Raw genomic sequence first — 22,776 nt, forward strand, 5'->3', positions numbered from 1 at the left:
GACAACAGGTAGCGTGATCCCTGTCAAAGTTTCAATTCTGGATCTCCAAGTCGAAATTCAAAAACAGTCACTTTGCCTTTTTACCCCCATCCATATTTTTTATATTTGTTTTTATCAGAGTAACATATTCACACAATATATGGTCAAATAATCTTACCTGGCTTATTTAAAACAAAAACAAACGCAGAATCCCCTGCCAAATTTCCTCTCTCTAGAATGGTCGTGTACAACTCCTTTAACTGCAACTGTTCTGGTGTTTACTTCTGTATCACATTACCTATCGATATGGAACTTACACACTTACAGCTTTCCCTTCTAACTCTCCCAACATGTTTATATTTAATTTTGAATTAAAAAAATACATAAATTAAAAATATAAAAATAAAATAAAATAATGCCATGTTGATATTACCATGATTGTGTTTACCAAACAAACTAAGCTAAACCATGTTTAGCTTTTTGTATCCTGACTACTTTCTAAAATAAATTTTTTTACTTTAAAATAGTTTTAGATGGACAGAAAAGTTGCAAAGATAGCACAGAGTTCCCATATACCCCTCATCCATTTCCCTTATTGTTAACATTTTACTTTACCATGGTACATTTGTCACAACTAGGAAATCAACATCACTATTAACTATATTACTATTACTACTAAGTAAACATCATACTTTATTTAGATTTCATTAGCTTTTCCCGAATGTCCTTTTACTATTCCAGAATCCCATTTGGGATACTTAGATTTAGTCATGTCTCCTTAGGCCCCTCTGGGGTGTGACAATTTCTCAGTCTTTCCTTGCTTTTAATGACCTCAACAGTTTTGAGGAGTACTGGTCAAGTATTTTGTAGATTGTCCCTCAATTTGGGTTTGTCTGATGTTTTCCTCATGCTTAGATTGGACTTCAGGTTTTTAGGAATACTAGCACAGAACCGAAGTGCACTTCTTTATCATGACATATCAGGGCGTATGTGATATCCACATGACATTCCTAATGATGTTAACCTTTATCACTTGGCCAAGGTGTGATTGACAAGTTTCACCAAGATAAAGCTACTTTTTTTTCCCCTCTCCATACTCTACTCTTTGGAAACTAAGTGTAGCCACACTCAAGCCAGGGGAACAGGGGCTTATGTTCCACCTCCTGGAGAAGGCAATACCTAAGTAAACTGGAATAATTCTGTAAGGAAGATTTGTTTCTCCTCTCCCATTTATTTATTTATTCAAATAATCCATCTATATCAGCATCAACTCTTGGGCATTTATACTTTGGGTCACAATAAAATAATACATCATTTATTTTATTCTTCAAAGTGCTCCAGCTTTGGCCATTGGGAGGCTCTTTCAGCAACGTCCTTTTGACACTGCCCCATCCTTTTGTTGTCTGAGCACTTCCTTACTTGCTGGGACTGTAAACTGTTCCGGGCTTACCTTGTATTTTCCCTGCCCTAGTCCTAGAATGAGCCATTTCTCTAAGGTCCTTTACCTTTTAAAAATTAAATATATAAGATTTTTATAACAAATAGTTTACCAGATCAATCTCATATTTGAGAGCTTGCTTTTGGATCAAATGTTAAATTCAAGATAAAATACTGATTATATATTATGTTGCTTATTCTCATTTTCTCCTTCTAATCCATTCTCTGCCCTTCTCTACCCTGCCGTGAGCCTTGGAGACTAGTTTCTACGAACTCCATCACCTGGGCTACCTGGCCATCTGGCTCCCAGTTGGGTTTGGCCAATAGAAAGCACCAGCAAGTGGAGAGGTGAGTTGGAATATTTATTCCCCAAATCCCTCTCTGCCTGGCCGGTTGGCAGGGTCTGGGCTCCTGCAGAGCAGCCCCTCTTGCACAGCCACAGCTCTTGTGGGTTCCAGGAGCCTGACTCACCTGTCTTGCCCCTTCAGGCCCAGGGCTGGTGATGGCTTCTCATTGACACTAACCTTTGGGTGCTACTTTTTATCATCCCTTACTGTTCCCTTTAGCCCTGCCCACATCTCTGTAATAAGCCTTTCATCAATCTCTCTTCAATTACTCCTTTGAGTGTACCATCTGTTTCTGGCTAAGATTCATGGAGTAATTTTACTAACTATATACAGTATTCTAGAAAAGTTTACTAGTTCTAAGGTCTTCACACAAAAAGGCTTCCTTTCTGCTAGCTCCTAAAACAAGACAGCTTTGAATACACTTTGAGCTATAGCAAAATTATTTAGTAAGAAACACTGTTTATTTTACAACTGCTCTTAATATTTACCTTATAATTAGGTCGAATATTTGCAAAATATATAAAGGAATCAACAGCTAGTGCAAGTTTCAGTCCACCTCCTTCCCAAGATAGTGCAGATATTTCCTTTCCAGGAACTTTCAAAGTACCCAGATGCTGAAAAAGAAAGTTATCTTTAACCTAAAGTATAACAATTAACTCAAATACAAATTACCACCAATCACTTCACAGAGATCAAAAGTGGTATGAACATTATTTTGTGAAAAGTTACTACTCGCTTTATCACGTTTCTTGAATTTTTTTTTTTTTTTTTTTTTGAGATGGAGTCTCTCACTTTCACCCAGGCTGGAGTGCAGTGGCGTGATCTCGGCTCACTGCAAGCTCCGCCTCCCAGGTTCACGCCATTCTCCTGCCTCAGCCCCCTGAGCAGCTGGGACTACAGGGGCCCGCCACCACGCCCGGCTAATTTTTTGTATTTTTAGTAGAGACAGAGTTTCACTGTGTTAGCCAGGATGGTCTTGATCTCCTGACCTCGTGATCCGCCTGCCTCGGCCTCCCAAAGTGCTGGGATTACAGGCGTGAGCCACTGCACCCAGCCACATTTCTTGAATTTTTATAATGAAAAACATGCATATAAGAAAAATTTACAAACTATATCCAAGGAATTCAATAGCAAATTTCATCAAATCTAAAATGCCATAGACTGAAACATGAATTTTTATGTACAACTAAGGAAAGGAAAAAACACATTGCTAATTAAAATATGGCAACTTTGATTATAAGATGCCTCCTCATTTTAAAGTTGTAAAAAATTATATTTCTTAGGATCAATGAAATATTATATTAGTAAATTCAATCATAAAGTCTTGTCTTTCTCTTTCATCCCCTCACAACCAAGGAGTCACCAAGTCCTATTGCTTTTACTCCTTTCCACTCTCTACAATTACCTTTTTAACGGACTGAATTGTGGTAATAGCTTCCTAACTTGAAGTCTTACGTTTCATCTGTTTCCTTATTCTCCCCCTCTGCCCTCCCAATTCAACCTCTACTCTGCTGTCACAATTATCTTTCTGGAACACAGATCTAATCATAACCTACCCTGCTTTTTAAAAGGTTTAATAACTTTTAAAAATCAGTAACTCCCCACCATCACATTCTTTAGCATGGAATACAATGCCTTTTTCCCATCTTGTCCAAAATCATATTATGTGGCTTAATATCCCACTATTTAGCCATAACTGCTGTGTGCCTGCTCGTGAAGGAACTACTCTGCCTCCATAGCTTTGGCCTATACAATATCCCTTCTGCCTGAAATCCCCCCTCTTCTTTCCTCACAGCTCCCTTATCCTTACTGGTCCTTGTCCTCCTGGAGCACGCCTATTCATCCATCAAGATACAGCTCAAATACTGCTTCCTCAACGAGTCCTGCCTTCTTCCACCACTCTATGGTTCCAGAGAATTACAGAATGAGCTCCTTAAGAGTACTAACTGCATCATATTCACATTTATTTCCCTTTCCATTAATAGATTATTTGATAAACTGATAGTCAATATATATCTTCAATAAATATACATTATTTGATAAACTGATAGTCAATATATATCTTCAGTGAATATACATTCAAATTTCTTTAATTTAAAATTTAAAATTGTTAGTATATAAAAAAATAATTTTTTCATATACTAACAGTACTTTTTATGACCAAATTAACGAGTGAATAAATGAACACAAACACTTTTTTAATGTGGCTATAAAGCAACCAAACACGTTTAATCTATATCTTTTATTTGACAGAATGATAGAATCCCCAAAATTTCAATGAACTTTACTGGTATCCCTTGTTCTAAGCAGATATCCTCTAGGGTCAAATTTAATGTTGCTATAGTTTGAATGTCTGTCCCCTCCAAAATTCATGTTCAAATGTAATTGCCATTTTGACAGCATTAAGAGATGAGACCTTTAAGCAGTGATCAGGGCACGAGGGCCCTCATGGCTGGGACTACTGCCATTATACAAAGGGGAATTAGGTCCCCTCTTGTCTCTCTGTTGCACTCTCTTTGCCCTTCTTCCTTCCACCATGAAATTATGCAGCAGGAAAGCCTTCACCAGATGTCAGTAGCTCAATACTGGACTTATTCTCCAGAACTGTGAGCCAGTAAGTTTCCATTAATATATACTATGCAGTCTGTGGTATTCTGTCATAGCAGCACATAATAGAGTAAGACAAATGTATTGAGCTCCATTTTGCCAAGGAAACCAATGGAAGAAAAAAACCCAAAGTTTTAACCTAGGAGGGTCTGATCTATCTGTCTTGCTACCCATATGAAATTAAAGGGGAACCAGCAAGCCCTCTACAGTACTCTCAGTATTGACCCATCCATAAGAGGAGGAGAATATGGCCATCTTCTAACTGTAAACCAGCCAGGATGTGGCAGCAGCAAGGAAAGAAAACCACCTTTTAGTAAGCCTTCATTACGTGCCAGGCACTGTGTAGGCATTTCCTCATTGTAATCTCCTTTAATCTTTACAACAGCACCATGACGTATTTCCTTTATTTCTGAAAATAACTAAACTGTGTCTCAGAGGCTAAATAACTTCTCTACGTCAAACTACACTGTGGAAAATGAATTCAATGCCAGATCAACTTGACTACAAACCCCATGCTCTGTTATCTCCTACCATGGCTGAGACCACAGTGCAAAACCCAGGAGCCCCTGGCCCTCAGAATTTAAAAGCCAATTCTTCTCTGAGGTTTTCTTAAGTTTAAATCATTAAGTTTAAATTGTTAGATAACTTCCATCCAGGTTATCTTTCCTACCTTAACAATAACACAGATCTAAATAATTCCCCATATATTCACTCACTCAGAAAATACTGACTACTATGACCTGAGGAACTATGCTAGATACTTTTAGTTACAGCTAGACCAAAACCCACTTACAGTCTTCCATTTAACACTTAACACATTGTTTTGCAAGACAAACAAACAGACTTTAGAACCCATGTTTTTCTACCTGGGGAAGGCTAAACTAACAAAAATAAGCAGATAAAACATTATGATAAATAAATAAATGGCAACCAACAAAAATAACCAATAAAGAACATGAATTAAGAAGGAGGCTATAAATATAGAAATAATTAGAATGCAGATTTTTAATTATTTAGGAACCTTGAAAACTATGCTTTTTTTTCCTTCACTTTTACATCTACGAGAAATATTGTCGTTTGACAATGTATAGAGAGCATCTACGTTCTACAGTATATTTTACTGGGTAACTTTGAGATACTGATTCAAAAGCATCAGAAGACATCATTTCTTGCCCTAAAAGAAATTATTAAAATACATAAAAATAACATTAAAACAACTGGTATAGGCTTTTATGCGGCCAAAAATACATATCACTGTAGTCTATGGTGAATTTATAAAAAGCCAACAGGGTATTCAAAAGGGACAAAATATAGTATTGGGTTGGAAAATAAGATATTCAAAAAACGTATTAAGCTTAGTTATTAATAAGCTCTCACTTTCTAAATTCTTTAAAATTCACAATATATTATTAATTCTCCTACTTGACATTTTCCAATGCTACTCCTGAAAATTCTTTTAAAATTAAATTTATTAAAAATACTATTGAAAAGGATAATACCCATATGTACATTTATGAAAACAATGCTTATATTTTAATGTAGCATCACCTAAGATTAATAATTAAATTTTCTTCAAATAATTGATTACTTTGCAACAAATTACAAGTAATAGAAGTTTGGAGGAAGGACAGACAGATATGTATGCCTAACATCTAAACACATTTAAAATATCACATTAAAAATCAGAAAAATTAATCTGAAACAACTATATTACACTAAATACTACTCAAAAGCTGGCTATGAAAAGAGACACATATTCAGATCACAGAGAAAATATTCAAAATAACTACTCCATGGTGATTTCTTATGTTAAACTTCTGGTTTTCTGAATGTATAAAATTGTAATTTTTATTTTATAATTATAAAACTGTAAGATTATAAAATTCCATGATAAAATACAACAAAGATTTATACTATGAAGATGAAATGTCCCTAAAAGAAAATGTATAAGTTTACACCGTTTCCTTTGTTCTTTTTTCCTCTACCTTACTCACTGCACATTTAAATAGAAAGAAAGAAGATCAATTTGAATGCATTTACCTCACCAAACGGAGTGTAAAACTGCACAATGTTCACATCTTTGTCCTGGGTGGCTGCCTTCTGGAAGCCCGCCACAGCTAACACGCTGCCCATGTGGTTCCACTGGATGCCTACTACGTACATGCCAGTGTCAATCAAAACAGGATCTAGTCAAAAAGAGAAAAATGAAGTCACTGTGGGAAAATATGTAGCCTAGAGAACTTTATAATCTTAAGAACAACTTTTAAATATTTTTAAAACTTTCCACATTTTTAAAAAAACAGGGCTGGGTACAATGGCTCACGCCTATAATCCCAACACTTTAGGAGGCTGAGGTGGGCGGATCACTTGAGTCCAGGAGTTTAAGATCGGCCTGGGCAACATGGTGAAACCCTGTCTCTACGAAAAATACAAAAATTAGCTGGGGGAGTTGGTGCACAGCTCCTCAGGAGGCTGAGACCTTGAGCCTGGGAGGCCAAGGCTGCAGTGAGCCAAGAATGCACCACTGCACTCCAGCCTCGGCAACAGAGCAAGACTCTGTCGCAAAAAAAAAAAAAGTTAAAAATTAGAAATTGAGGCCAGGCACAGTGGCTCATGCCTGTAATCCCAGCACTTTGGGAGGCTGAGGCAGGTGGATCATGAGGTCAGGAGATGGAGACTATCCTGGCTAACAGGGTGAAACCCTGTCTCTACTAAAAATACAAAAAATTAGCCAGGCATAGTGGCACGCCCTGTAGTCCCAGCTACTTGGGAGGATGAGGCAGGAAAATCACTTGAACCTGGGAGGCAGAAGTTGCCGTGAGCCAAGATCATGCCACTGCACTCCAGCCTGGGAGACAGAGTGAGACTCCATCTCAAAAAGAAAAAAAAAAAAAATAGAAATTAAAAAAATTTTTTAAACAGAAAAATTCCTTACTTTGGTCATTCTCATGTCTCATTACTTGGCATCTTCCATTGTCAAAGCAAACAGCAAGGCAAGGGCAATCAGGCTCCACGTAGCCTTTTGTGCCATGGTACCAATGAATCCCAGCAATGCTGATAGCTCCAGTGACATTCACCAAACAACTCAGTTTCATTTTTATCTAAATAAAATTGGTTAGGTTTAATATTTTACATTTTAAAACAGAGCAATATAGAGACAATACTCAATAGAGTATTGTAGAAAGAACACTGAAAAATACAATCTAAAAATCAGGTGGCAAATTAAAGCTTAATCACTTACTGGTATACAGGCCATGGACAAATCACCTAAATGTCCATTTTCCCCACATGTAAAAAATGAGGATTAAAAAACACTGAGTTTTTATGAGACTCAAATAACACGTATATGAAAGTACTTTGAAAACAGCAAAACGTCATATAAAAGTTCATTATTTTACTTCCACCAGTGAGTAGATTTACTTAATGTCCTAACCTTTGCTAAAAAACAAAACTGCCCCACCAGTAATCATACATCTATTATAGCTAAACCTTGCAAAGCCAGAATTTTTCTCCAGATTATGCTGCCTGATCCTATTCTATTTTACCTTCTTTCTAGGGATTGATTTTTCTCACTTACCATTTAAGTCTGTCATTCTTTTTACAAACAACCATTGGTAGCTTGCTACAAAAATACCCTTTGGTATCTACATGTAAACTTTGGCTTCAGATACCAGAAGAAACCTAAAAAACTTAAACTGCACATCGCCCTACTCATTATCCCTCTGCTTAAATGCACTGACACCTTGTCCTTTCTACCTACCAAAAAAAATTGGAACTAAAAGCTACACTCTAACTTGTTGCACTAATTTGCCTTGAGAAAACCAAAATTTTAGTTAATTAAAACAAAATTTAGATGATTGGGAAAAAGAAAAAATCTGAATTGAAGACTTTAATTACACAAACCACCATAACAAATAAATGTATATACAAACATGAATGATATGTACGATAATCATATAAAATTGTATAAACAAGACTGATGCATACACTTACCATAAAATTTCCTTGATTATCATAAATGTGTATTTCCCCATTTGCCATTCCAAAAAGTAAGACTTTACTGTCCGCAGACCATGTTACATGGGATAGCTGTATACCCTTCAGGTCTTTTCCCCAAATACGACTGCCTAAAACAAAACATTTATTAAAAGTTGTTCAAGGTCATGATCCTCCAACAACTGCTTTCGAAATCTTTGTTTTCCTAAAGAACTCGCAAATTCTTCACAGCATTCACGCATTCATTCAATTTATTTGGCCAATAAATATTTACTGAGCACCTATATGTGCCTGAAAAGACATTTGAAATAGCAGCTGTTTCAACCTTTCTCCCCATTCTTCTAAACTCTGATGCTGGATCTCACTCCCAATTAGCAGTTGAGCCCATCTTCTATTTTGGAAAGAAAATAAAAGCACCCAAAAAACAAATTCCTCATTCCCATCTTCAACAATTCAGAACATAACTGAATCCATGTTTACACTTTCTGCTTTGCCCACTAATACAAAAGAAGAGGTATTTCCCCAGTCAGTCCCCTATCTAAGGTTAATTCCTCTATGTATTCTCTGATCTAATCCCTTCCTACCTTTGCAAAGATCTCCCTTTATCAACTACTCTCATTTTCTCTTTCTCATTAAACTCTTCACTCCAGGGCCTTTCTTATGTAGATTTAAACACATGCAGATCTATTTCTCTTTGAAACCATCACCTTAAATAAAATAAAATAAACACTTTTATTAACCCCAAGTTCCCCCTCTAACTACTATCTATTTCTACCATTCCTTTCCCAACCAAACTTCATGAAAGAGTTCTTCATACCTATAGTCTCCACTTCAACTCCCACTCAACCCTTAACCCCTCCCAATCTGGCTTCTGCCCCACAACTCCATTGAAACTGCCTACAACATACACTATTTGGGTGATGGTTATATACTAATAGTCCAGACCTCACCAATATTCAATATACCCATATAACAAACCTGCACTTGTACCCCCTAAATCTAAAATAAATAAAAAAAGAAGAAACCAAACCTGTTGACATCTTGATCTTGGACTTCTAGAGCCTAAAACTGTGAGAAAATAAATTTCTGTTGTTTAAAAAAAAGAAAGAAACTGCCTTCATGGACATCACTGATGGCCTGTTGCTAAAGCCAATTGATACATTTTTTTTTTACCACTCCCTCCTTCTTGAACTCTCTTGGCTGCCATTAGCCCATATACTCCTTTATCTCCAAGACTCTTATTTTTCAACATCCTTCTTCTGCCCATCCTTTAAATGTTGCTGATTTTTTTTTCCTGAGACAGGGTCTCACTCTGTTGCCCAGGTTAGAGTGTAGTGGTAAGATCATGGCTCACTGCAGCCTCAACCTCTCAGGCTCCAGCAATCCTCCCACTTTGGCCTCCCAGGTGATTGGGACTGCAGGAGTGTGCCACCACACCCAGATAATTTTTTTTTTTATTTTTAGCAGAGACAAGGTCTTGCTATGTTGTCCAGGCTGGTCTCAAACTCCTGAGCTCAAGCAATCCTCCCGCCTTGGTTTCCCAAAGTGCTGGGACTGCAGGCATAAGCCACTGTCCCCAGCCTAAATGTTGCTGATTCTTAACTCTACAAATGCCTCTTAGTTTTGTTCACCTATTTCAATGGTTTAAATTACCATGCATATATTGGTGGTTCCCAAAATTTTGTGTTCAGCACAGATATTTTTGAGCTGCAGATATGTATGTCTAACTATGGTCTGGATAGATTTACTTGAATGGCCTATGGCATGACAAAATCAACATATCCAACAGAGGAATTTTCCCTTAAAATCATTCTTTCTCCACACTATTTTAATGAAAGGCATTACCATCCATCCAGCTGCCCAAGCTAAAACTCTGGATACTGCCCTGGGGACTTCCATCCTCTCATCCCCAATCCTATCTATTCTGCCTCCTGAGTATGTATAAAATCTACTTACTTCCATTCCCTTGTCATTACCTGGATGGCTACCATCCACCATAATCTCTCACGTGAATTGCCAGAGCAGTTTCCTGATACAGCTGCCCATTATCTTTCTTTCCGTTCTCTATTCTTCATATGTAGCACAGAGATGTTTCTAAAGAACAATCTTATCACATTGCTCCCATTCTTAAAACTTTTCATTGGCCTCCCAAGTGCTGTTGGACTTAAGTCCAAACACCTTAATATAACTTATGATCTGCATGATCTGGCCTCTGTTTCTCTCTCTAGATTCACTGCATACTACTCTTCACCATTAGTATTATACCCTACTGATAATCAACTTTTTTCAATGGCCCAAACATAGCTAAGTGCAACTCCTCCAGACCTCCTCAAATACTACTTCTTAGGGCTGAGACATTCTACACACCAACCTACCTTGTGGCTAATGCCTCAGCATCAGCATCACCTCCTCCAGGAAGCCTTTCCTGATCCCTCCAAGTCTGCATTAGGTGGCACTTCTACATGCTCCTGTATTTTCCCCATCTTAGCGCTTATCACAGGGTATTGTAATTTCTCAGTTACTCATCCACCTCTCCTGATCTAGGTCTGGTTGTTGCTGTACCCTTAGTTCCTAAAATGATAGCTGTTGCTTTATAGGCTCTCAGAAACATTTGTTGACTACATGAAATTACACACACACACACAGACACACACACAGACACACACACACACACACACAGAGAGCAAACGAGAGAGAGAAATAAAAATGATTTTAAAATAAATTATTTCTCTATAGAATTTCAAATTAAAACAACGGTGCAGACCCTCAGAAGACCCAGTTTTATCTATTACTAGAATTTGAAAAATACGAGTTTTTAAGGCTATAAACTACAACCAAAAATCACATGTTCAGTTCCAATAAAAATGACCACAGACTTTTTGAAACTAAAGTCTACATATTTGTACAGACTAACCAATATAAAAAGAAATTACATAATGAGGCAGACATGTTTAAAATAATGCTGAAAAGTTAATTCAATTTTTTCAATGCCACTGTAGGAAATTAAAAAACAGAGTTTTTTCCTTGAATATATATAAAAACAGATGGTTAAAACCAAAGAATGGTTCTTGAATGTCGTCAAATTGTATATCAAATAGTTTCCCTTTTATGTCTATTTTTCAATCAGAATGCTAACATATGATAAATCTCTAAAGAAGAAAACTGTCGGCCAGATATTGATCTTAGTTCTATGTCCAATCAATACATTACCATCCACTGAACCAACTATCACAGCCCCATCTTCATATACAATGCAGATCTTCTGTCCATCAGCATTCCAGCTCATACTGCGAACAACTGATTTATTTCGATTGTTGATCATCTCCTCAATCCAAGAGCCTGTTTACACAAATTTAAAAAATTACAAGTCAAAACTTTCACATCTATTAAACAGTAGTTAAGAATTGAAAGCATTCCATAAAGTACACCATGGGATAAATAACTGCAAAGTTTTCTACAACCTGAGACATTAAACTATAAAACTTTCAAATCCAACAAAAATAAAATGAAAAATTAACTTGGGCTTAACTGATAACTGCTTCAGATTATCACAGAAAACATAATAAATGCCCATCCTTTGTTTCTTCTTTCTTTCTTTCCCTCACTGTCTCTTTCTTTCTGTCAATTAAAAATTAAACTTAATTTGCTTTTTCAGAGCTAAAACTACTGATTTTTCTGAAAGCCTAACTTTTCCTACTTGAACAATATGGTTCAGATCATAACCAATAAGAAAAACACTCCAAGTAACAATAACTTCATATATACACATAAACTCTCCAATGAATAATTACAAGCATATTAAATGCAGCATATTAGTTACCATCACAAAGAGAATGAAGGCAAAAAATACACAGCATATTAGGTAAAACCCTAAGCCTGCTTGAAAAAATTCTAATCAGTTTGTGCTACATTAGTGACACCACATCTCTAATGCTGAATGACAAAAATATTCTAGTTGTATGCAGGGTAGGAATGAGATGTAACTTGTCTTTTAGCATAACCAAATTAGAAGCAAAAAAATAGGTTATTTTGTTTTGTTTTTCTTAAAGGCTTTTTTACATACCAACATAGGAAACTCTGGCCTGCAGCCAAGCAAATAATCATGTAATTTGGAAGAACTGCTCAGAGCAGGGTAACAGAATCAAGACTGAGACCCAGAGAAGACCTGAAGACCTACCCTGGAAACAGACAAAGTTTACTCCAGTCCACTGATCTTTCACATTCTATCCCCTACACACACACACGCGCGCGCGCGCACACACACACACACACACATTTTTAAAAATTAAAGTATTATAGCATATCTTTAATGAAGACTTTTTAAATGGTATGCCCTGCCATTTAAAACAGCACACATGAACTTTTCAAAACAGCACACATGAACTAAGGCACCCTTCCCTTTTGAAGATGATGACTACAGGCCTCAGGAGAACATGTATTATGAGCTGCTTTTCTGGTAAAAGTGGATTATCTAAGTTAATCCTTCTTTTACTCGCCCTCTCTCTTGTAGACAAACTGAACCAGTAGTCAGAGTTGAGATAAAATCTGTATCCATAAAAGAAAAGGAAACTAACTGGCCCATGCAGGAAATGAATTATTCCCTTTGACTTCTTACTAAATGTGTTTTTATCTACTGAGATAACTCTAGCCACTCATTTATTCATTCATTCAACAAATATTTATTGAACATGTATACTGTGCTATGTATTATAAAAGGTTCTACATATAAAATGAACAGTCATTTCCCCTTTCCCCTCAGAGCTTACAGTCTACTGAGGAACCAATATTAAATACACACACACACACACACATGAATGTAATTATAAACTGGAACTACCTAGAAGTAATTCTTATTCGAAATCTGGAAAAAAAAAAAAGAGCTATCTCAAGTAGAAGCTATTCTTCTGCTAAGAGTCTAAGTTCATTTTGGAGATAGCCAACAGTCACCTAATTCACTTTCTTAATAACAGGGTTAAAGTTTAAAAAAAAAAAGTGAAAAGTAGGCAGCAATAAATCCAGAAATATTATCCCTGTGCAGTCAGGATGAACTCCTGTTGTTAGTAAAAGGGGTCTATTTTGGAGATGTTATTTACCCATCCAAATACTGTGATCCAGATGCCAACTTGTGAAAAATTAAATAATCTCTCCTAGTAAAGTATACCTTTATATAACATCCACACAATGATAAGCCCGTTTTCATCACTGGTAGTCAACTTCTGATACTGCTCATTCCATGTTACAACTTGAACAGAACCTAGAACATTATAAAACAATTTAGAAACTTAAAGGTTACAATTAATTTCAAATTTACATTTTTATATAAACACCAAGATCATGTTAAAATCAATATGGTTCCTGTACAGCTAACTAGTCTTTAATATTCCTCAAAACCTATTCATAGGATGCAGTTATTGATATCACTAATTTTCTATAACAATGCATAATACTATTTTTCATATCTATCCCTATTTCATCCCAGTAAAAACACCTATCATGGCTAGCTACCAGAACTACCATATACCTGATGACAGAAACAAATACAAGCATGGTTTACTCAATTGGCCTGACTCCCAAAAATAATAATGTTCAAAGGACACCATACCGAGTACTTGCTTAGGGGACTTTTATCACTTTTGTAGATATGTCCTATAATCTCTCTTCTGCCCACCTCTCACCCCTGTTTTCCATTCTATTAGTAAAACACTCTTGAGCATATCTTAAACCTCTAGGGTACATGAATAATTGATGACTTTTAATTTTTTAATCCCTAAATACTTTAGTGTACATTTCCTAAAAATAAAGACACTCTCTTCCATAATCATATTACAAACTAGGAAGTTTAACACTGATATATTATTATCTAACTCACAGTCCATATACAAATTTTATCAATTGTCCAAATAATGTCCTTTATAGACACTTGTTTTTCTCATTCCAAGAACCAATCTAGGATTATACAGTGTATTTAGTTGTTATACATCTTCAATCTTTAGTCTTTTTTTTTTCTTGAGACAGGATCTTGCACTGTCACCAAGGCTGGAATGCAGTGGCACAATCATGGCTCACTGCAGCCTCCAACTCATGAGCTCAAGGGATCCTCCCACCTCAGCCTCCTGAGTACCGGGGACTACAGGCACACAACACCAGGCCTGGTTAATTTTTTTAATTTTTTGTAGAAACAGGGTCTCATTATGTTGCTCAGTGTGGTTCCAAAAACCTAACCTCAGGCAGTCTTCCCACCTTGGCCTCCCAAAGTGCTTGAACTATAGGTGTGAGCCACTACGCCCAGTCTCTTCAGTCTCCTTTAATCTGGAATCATAGGACGGATTCTAAAAAGGATTATATATATAACATCCATAGACAGGAGTATTTTCAATATATAAAATATCAGTTATTTTCTTCTAGATTTATTTAAGATGTTGTTTAATCACGTAAAAGTTGAATGACTCTAAGTTGTATTACTTATGTCTCAACAGAAATGATTACAAACAGCTCCCAACTTACAATGGTACTACTTAAATGACTTTTCGGTGGTGGGAATGCAATGTGCATTCAGTAGAAACCATACTTCGAGTGCCCATACAACCATTCTGTTTTTCACTTTCAGTACAGAAATCAATAAGTTACATAAGATATTCAACATTTTATTATAAAATAGGCTTTATGTCAGATGAGTGTGCCCAACTGTAGGCTAGTGTTTTCTGGGCATATTTAAGGTAAGCTAGGCAGAGCTATGATGTTCAGTAGGTTAGGTGTATTAAATGCATTTTCAACTTACAATGGGTTTATTGGAACATATCCCCATCGTAATTCAAAGAGCATCTGTACTTTAAATATTACCATTATTTAAAATGTTGACATTTCTGCATTAAGTAGAAACTTTCTAAATGCCTAAACACCACTCAAACATGACTTAAAAGAAACTGAATGACTCACCACTATGACCTTCAAGAGTCTGATTCATAGAAAGGTTACTGGGGGCTGCAAGGCCCCTCAATTTTGCATCATCTAAAACAAAACAAAACAAAACAAACTACTATGATAAATATATAAAAGTGGCATATTATAAGATTTTGACTCTTTTTGTATTCCTGGGCAGTATTAATCATTTTTCTAAGTATGCCCCATTCTGATATATTTTTCTCATGGTACAAACATGAACAATAACACATACCCCTTGCAAAGATATTCTGGTAAAATAAAGCAAAATACACAAATGAAGATTGTTTACTCATACATTACATATATTAATAATCATCACTGCTTTTTATTCCTTTCCAAAAGACCACAAATAGAAATATTTATGGCCTACAGATTGAAAACTCTACAGCTTACAAGGGATCAAAACAGCATAGACTTTGAAAATGGGTTTTTACTAGATTACACAGAATCTTATATTCACTCATTTATTCATTCATTCAACAAATATTTATTGAATGTGTACACTGTGCTATGCGTTACAAAAGGTTCTACATATAAAATGGTGAACAAAACAGTCATTTCCCCTTTCTCCTCAGAGCTTACAGTCTGAGGGACCAATATTAAATACATACACACACATAAATGTAACTATAAACTGGGAATGTGAAAGCATAATAAGAAAGAGTAGCAGAAGTGACTTAATTTAGATTGATGGGGAACCAGGGAAGGCTATCAGAAGAACTGATATTTAAGCTGAGACTGAGAGGTAAACTGGAGATAGCCAGGAAAGGTAGAGAAAGAAGGGGAGTATTCCAGGCTAGGACACAGCAACACAAAGGCTCTGAAGTAGACACCTAGAGCCCTTGACAAACTCAAACCCTACCACAGCTCCAACCCAGGGCCATCATCCTCAAACCCTACCACAAGCAGCTCCAACTCAGGGCCATCATCCTCAAACCCTACCACCAGCAGCTCCAACCCAGGGCCATCATCCTCAAACCCTACCACCAGCAGCTCCAACCCAGGGCCATCATCCTCAAACCCTACCACCAGCAGCTCCAACCCAGGGCCATCACCCTCAAACCCTACCACAAGCAACTCCAACCCAGGGCCATCACCCTCAAACCCTACCACAAGCAGCTCCAACCCAGGGCCATCATCCTCAAACCCTACCACAAGCAGCTCCAACTCAGGCTGTCAGCCCTTTAAGTACCTTTTGGCAAGGAAATGACATCATCTGGTCCCTTTAAAAAAAAAAAAAAGGGCCAGGCGCGGTGGCTCACGCCTGTAATCCCAGCATTTTGGGAGGCCGAGGCGGGCGGATTGCTTGAAGTCAGGAGATCACGACCATCCTGGCTAACACGGTGAAACCCCATCTCTACTAAAAATAATAATAATAATAATACAAAAAATTAGCTGGGCATGGTGGCATGCACCTGTAATCCCAGCTACTCAGGAGGCTGAGGCAGGAGAATCGCTTGAACCCGGGAGGTGGAAGTTGCAGTGAGCCAAGATTGCACCACTGCACTCCAGCCTGGGAGACAGAGTGAGACCCCATCTTAAAAAAATAAAATAAAAACCTGACACTGGCTAGAGTGTCAAGAACGACTAAGAGGAAGCCAGAGACAATGGAAGGAGGGAAACGGATTCACACAATAGACCAGGTGAGGGATGACGGTAGCTGGAGCTAAAGAGGGAGCAGGGGAGACAAAGGAAAGGATGGGTTCAAGATACACTTTGGAGACAAAAGCAACAGGATTGCTGATGCAGATGTTGTTAACGGAGGAAAAGAGAAGATTTCCAGCTTGAGCAAATGAGTGAAATGGAGATATTTGCTGAAATGGAGAGAATTGAAAGAGATTTGGAAGAATATCAAGAGTTCAGTTTTGAACACAGTAAATATGAGATACCTGTGAAAGACTCCAGTGGAGACACCCAAGTCTGAAAAACCAGGATTGGGCTGGAGATATAAAGGTGGGGCTCTTCACCTCATACCACAGATGGCATTTAAGGGCATGAGAATGAAAGAATAAATAGGGCAAGTGAATAGAGAGCCCAGAAGCAAGTTCTCAGGAATTCTAATAGAAGAGGGAAATCTAGCAAAGAGACCGAGGACTGACCAGAGAAGGAGAGAAAAGTAGTACGTCTAAATATAACAATAACTTAAACATTCTGAATTGTCTTGTCTTGAAAAATGTTTCAAGTCAAATCCTGATGAGTCAATAAAAGCTGTCCATTAGATTTAGAACATGAAAGTCACTGGTGAGGGAGAGAAAAGGAGAGAGGACTGATATTGAAAGGAGAGAGAGAGGATAAATTGGCAGAGAGGTACCTGAGAAGGTGAAGGGAGATGGGCTCCAGCAAAACACTGGAAGCTGGCCTGTGAGAGAAGTAAACCTGATGTAAAAAGATGGATTGCTGGTTCTAATTCCTTTCCTTCTAGAGCAGGGGACTGAAAACTGGAAACGCAATGTGGTGCAAACTTTCTGGAGGATAATTTGTGTATACATATTAGGAACCTGTATAAATGTACACACTCTTCGATCCAGTGAATGCCATTTCTAGAGATTTATTGTAGAAAGTATTAACAATTTATGCAAAGATTTGGATACAAAGATACAGTTGCTTTAATAATAAAAATGTGGAGACATCTAAATGTCCAATACTAAACTTGGTTAAGCAAATTATGATATATTAATACCAATATAATGAAATACTAAATAGACATTAAAAATGGTGCCATAGAAGATGATTTATTGATGTAGAGGATTGCTGTATTATGTTGCTGTACCCAAACTACAAAACATTATACTTAACATGTGGCATCTTTAGCACAACACAGTGCTTGATATAAAGCAGGCATGCAATATCTATGATTGTTACTGGAAGGACCTGCTGAATCAACACTATTTGTATTAAATATAATATACTGATCTTGTTAGACTCTCACAGCCATATTCCTCATATTTATTTCTTTCAGCACAATTCATAATCATTCAGTTCCAAAACAAATACTTTACTCCATTTTCCAAACCTCCCAAGAATCGATTTCCCATCTTGTTCACTAATTTCAAAGAATACTCTAGTCACAGCTCATCAAAAGGGCAGAGCAGAAAAAGAAGTTTGTTTTTTAAAAAGCCTTCAATGTTAAACAAAATGAATGCATTTCTTAACGTAATTTAAAACTTGCAGGCCAGGCACGGTGGCTCATGCCTGTAATCCCAGCACTTAGGGAGGCTGAGGTGGGCGGATCACGAGGTCAGGAGATCAAGACCATCCTGGCTAACACAGTGAAACCCTGTCTCTACTAAAAATACAAAAAAATTAGTAAGGCATAGTGGTGGGCACCTGTAGTCCCAGCTACTTGGGAGGCTGAGGCAGGAGAATGGAATGAACCCAGGAGGCGGAGCTTGCAGTGAGCCGAGATCCAGCCTCTACAGTCCAGCCTGGGCGACAGAGCGAAACTCTCTCTCACAAAAAAAAAAAAAAAAAACTTGCTACATATTGTAAGCAAAAGTATGTATATACAGACACATATATATACACATACACATGCATATATGTATCTATATATACATTTAAGAAACAGAGAAAAACTTCCTTTTAACACAGTTTTAAAAAACTAAAGCACTGACAGATTGAACTATAAAACAGCATAAGCCAAACTTTAATTGGTACTCTTCTTTACTTAGGCTGTCCACTAGCCCTTTGTGTGGTGGTTAAAAACAAGGACGTGAATGTGAGACAAACTTAGTTTCACATCCTTGCTCTGCCACTTACTGGCTGCGTGACCTAGGGCAATTAACAGCTCAGAGCCTCAATTTTCTCACCTAGAATACCTACTGCCCAAGATTATTGTGAAGTCAAATAAGATTGTGAAGGTTAAACATCCACTATATGGAAAATCGTCAATAAGTATTTATTATTCATACCACATTCAAAGCTGTAAGGTAATACTATTCAAAGTGGGGTCTGAGGACCAGCAACTCAGCTTCAATAGAAATGGAAATTCTCAGGCCCCATCCCAGGTCTATTGTGTGGGGGCAGAGCATGAAATCCATCTTAACAACCTCTCCCAGTGATTCTTATACCTAATACAATTTGAGAAGCTATGTTGTAAGGAATCCAAAAACGTAATGCAGTTTAACCTCCTACATTTTCATTTTATGGAAGACTAAACTAAAAGAGTAAGATCCTCAGCTACTTGTTGAAAGTCATTCAGTAGTCTTGTGGAAGAGCTGAGATTTAACTCCAATTGCCTTATCTAGATCTTCAATCTAGTGTGGCACTAGGGGGGCTAAAGAAGTGGGAAGCTGTTTGCTGTGATTCCAGAGAACTAGATAAAGAAATCAAGCTGCAAAAACAAGAGACCTACTAATAGAAATATAAAACGTATCCCATTTTCTGTTCTTGGACACTAGGTGAATAACCATTAATGCATCTGATAAGCAGAAAGGATGACACAGACCTGTAAACAATCTGCCAGATTTTCTTACTGAAATGTTGACTCACAGGATTTCTGTTAGACTCCTAATAATATAGTACAATAATTAGACATAGCATAACACAGTGACTTATTTTCATTCTTCATTATTTTTCATTTTCCATTAATAACTCAGCAAAAACCATCTGATGTTTACATTCAACATTCTCTGAACTTTATTGCAAATATACTCCAGAAAAACACCATAAAATGTTTAGGTAGTTTTCCCTTTAAAATAATCAGAATTGCATATTGACAGATAACATGAGTAAATCGCACTGAACAAGTAACATTAGCCAATTTACTACCAAACATGTGGGCTTGCATTCATTTACCTGTCTGCGTCTCTAATTTCAAAATTTTCAGTAATCCATCTTCACCACCGCATGCTATGAACCCTTGTTCCTTGTTCCAGGATACACACTTCAGCTTCACGTTATTGGGAATGGAAATCTGAAAAAGCAACCACAGCCGCACTAGCAACTTTTCACGAAGGAGTTGGGAAGTAAGTCTGCAGGAGATGAAGGCTGAAGAAAATCTTCCAAGAAGAAAAACGGACGGCCTTGCAGAAAAAAATGAGCTGTTGTGAAAATGGGCATGGTCCCCTGAACTGACCCGGGCTCTAGCATTTGGGAAAGAGGGAAAGAAGTGCACAAAAGAGAAGGATAGTGACTGCGGAGGAAGCCAACGCCAGAGTCTCACCGGATGGATTTTTTTAAAGGGAGGGTGGGGAGAGGGTATAAATCCATACCACCAGTCCCTCTTCCTTTTTATCTACAACACTTAGGCTATCCTATTGTTATTTCTTTTCTCTTGCCCAATGGCTCGTGGTGATCCAAAGAGTTTAAATCACGTGGATCAGCAACAAGTGGAGGAGGAAAGACAGGGTAGCACGTGGCGACTTATCCTCGAGCCACCCAAAAGGACCTAGCCAGGGGCAGGAATGGGAGAGTGCTGCGAGAGGGCAGCGAGCTCGGCCAAAGACTGTCTGGGGCTCTGGGAACCGTAGGAAGAGGTCGGAGGCTGGACCCGGCGGGAAGGATGGCTGCGGAATGGCGAAGCCACGATCAGGACCGGGTGAAGAAGCCTCGCTTCTCGGGAAGGCAGCGGGAATCGCCGCAGGCTGCGGGAATGGCGGAGAAACGAGGACGCCCCCCTCAGGAAACTCACTTTCTTGGCTAGGTAGAAGAACATCGTGGGATCCCCGAGAGGGTCACAGCGGCCGCTAAGGCCCTCGACAGTTAACGGTTCTACGTAGCCGGAAAGCTCCCGTCGCCGTGGCAACCGCTGTTGCCCGGTCGCATCCGGGGCGCCGCGGGACACTTCCGGTGACGCCCTCGCACCGGGCACCGGCGTAGTGCGCCTGCGCGGACGTCGGTGGGTTTGTGGGCACGGGGCGCGAGACGGTAACTGGGCTTCTCCTGTTCCCTGGCGTCTGGGCCTTTCTGCTCTCCGCAAGGAGCTGGGTCGCGACCTGTCACTGCTAGCCGTGCGCTCGCCCTCTGCGCCCCGTCTGGTGGTCACTGCCGCCCTCCCTCTCGCCACACCTCTGATGATCGCGATGGAGCCGCGCCTCAGGTGGCATTACTATAAACCTAAGAGGAAAGGCGCCTGTTCGAATGAGGGCAAATTATTTAGTATTTTGCAAGTTCCAGAGTTCCAACATTCTTGAAACGGAAAAGCCATTTACTGTATTTGATAGGCTGGCGCCACGGGCCAGATGAAAGTGCAAATGTGCGTACTGAGATCTTACAACCCTTCTCTGTGTCTTTGGGGATTGGAGAACCTCTAGCGCAATTTAGGAATAGAAGATTTTGTTTATTCTGCTTGTTTTGACATTTTTTAACAGTTTAATTATTACCGCAACCCCGAGGGTCCTTTTAAAGGAATTTCTATAAAGGTTGGGTAATTATAGCGTACAATTGCTATTGGGGCATAGCCTCCCGTTTTACAAATATTTGAGCGTCTGGTGTTTTCTCGTCCAGAGTCGACTGTTATATATTCTCTTCTTTTTCTTACCTTATTTCTTTCTTCATTCTCCTTTGTCCTTTTTGAATGCCTGAGAGTTACAAAGCCTCAAAATCTAAGGCATAGAGCAGAAATCCAAGTAGAATCACTCTCATAAAATTATTTAGTCTCACCCATGTTATTTCTGGTTTTCCCTTTTACCATAATCTAGCATGTAATTTAATTTCCCCCTTGGAGTCTTCCCATCTCAGACAAAAATAAAATAAAAATCCTCCAATCCTTTGACCTGGTGATTTGTCTCACCCAGCACAATCTATTATAGAATTGACAACAGTCCCTAGTGCCTTCCTGGCAAATCTAAACTCCATCCAAAATCAGATCTTCCCTCAATCCTAAATGTTTTTACTAGGGAGCCCCCACCTCAAGTAAGCCAATATGCTTTCTGCGGGGCAACATTCCATCCAGCTTTGCTTCCCAAGCCACTTTATATATTCCGTGATGGTCCTACCCTCTTAACAGGCCAGTTGTGCCTAGCCAAACCAGCACAAATCAGTCTCCATGAGGAATTCTTTCCAAACTTAACCCAATCCCATTCAGATAATACGTTTGTTTTCCATTGTTTGTGTGTCTGTTTAAGATACATTGGCCCCTGTCCATAGGCTCTCTATACTGGATGCATGAGATAAATTAGTATTATCTAACCCAGGAGTTTCCAATAAACTAGTCAAGACATGATTAGTTGAAGCTAGTTACTAATGGTGACACTTGAAAACTCACCTCTCTTTAAATATCTTTCCCTTCTTGCACATGAACTCTCATTTATTCCTTCTATACCACCATTTCTCTGTGGTATATTAATATGTATTACTGATTTTGGGCTCAAACAAGTCTGGAAAATACTACTGTAGCTCTATGTCATACCCTTTCAAAATTTTTGAAAAGTAAGAGATGCTTTATATATTTCCTTGGTATATTCAGTTTTTGTTCCTTCCTTGAAGTTTATATTTTATATTTACATCTGTAGGATATATTTGCTTT

The 22,776-nt window shown here is 38.2% G+C and overlaps 1 protein-coding gene across 3 annotated transcripts in view; it reads right to left on the reverse strand.

The window, feature by feature from the left end:
• The window catches only part of WDR35 (WD repeat domain 35), an 80,514-nt gene extending 59,476 nt beyond the window's left edge, over positions 1 to 21,038 (reverse strand). For all 3 annotated transcript variants that reach the window (XM_058426778.1, XM_058426779.1, XM_032172318.2), the window contains exons 1-9: positions 20,941 to 21,038; positions 20,106 to 20,223; positions 15,303 to 15,374; positions 13,528 to 13,620; positions 11,577 to 11,705; positions 8,364 to 8,497; positions 7,306 to 7,471; positions 6,411 to 6,556; positions 2,252 to 2,377 (exon numbers count right to left, since the gene is read on the reverse strand). In XM_058426778.1, the coding sequence (XP_058282761.1) occupies positions 2,252 to 2,377; positions 6,411 to 6,556; positions 7,306 to 7,471; positions 8,364 to 8,497; positions 11,577 to 11,705; positions 13,528 to 13,620; positions 15,303 to 15,374; positions 20,106 to 20,223; positions 20,941 to 20,964 (1,008 nt within the window). In that variant the 5' untranslated portion in view covers positions 20,965 to 21,038. The remainder of the gene's footprint in view (positions 1 to 2,251; positions 2,378 to 6,410; positions 6,557 to 7,305; positions 7,472 to 8,363; positions 8,498 to 11,576; positions 11,706 to 13,527; positions 13,621 to 15,302; positions 15,375 to 20,105; positions 20,224 to 20,940) is intronic.
• Positions 21,039 to 22,776: the final 1,738 nt, after the last annotated feature.

The sequence above is a fragment of the Hylobates moloch genome, unplaced genomic scaffold, assembly GCF_009828535.3.
Source record: "Hylobates moloch isolate HMO894 unplaced genomic scaffold, HMol_V3 SCAFFOLD_13, whole genome shotgun sequence".
Classification (NCBI taxonomy): domain Eukaryota; kingdom Metazoa; phylum Chordata; class Mammalia; order Primates; family Hylobatidae; genus Hylobates; species Hylobates moloch.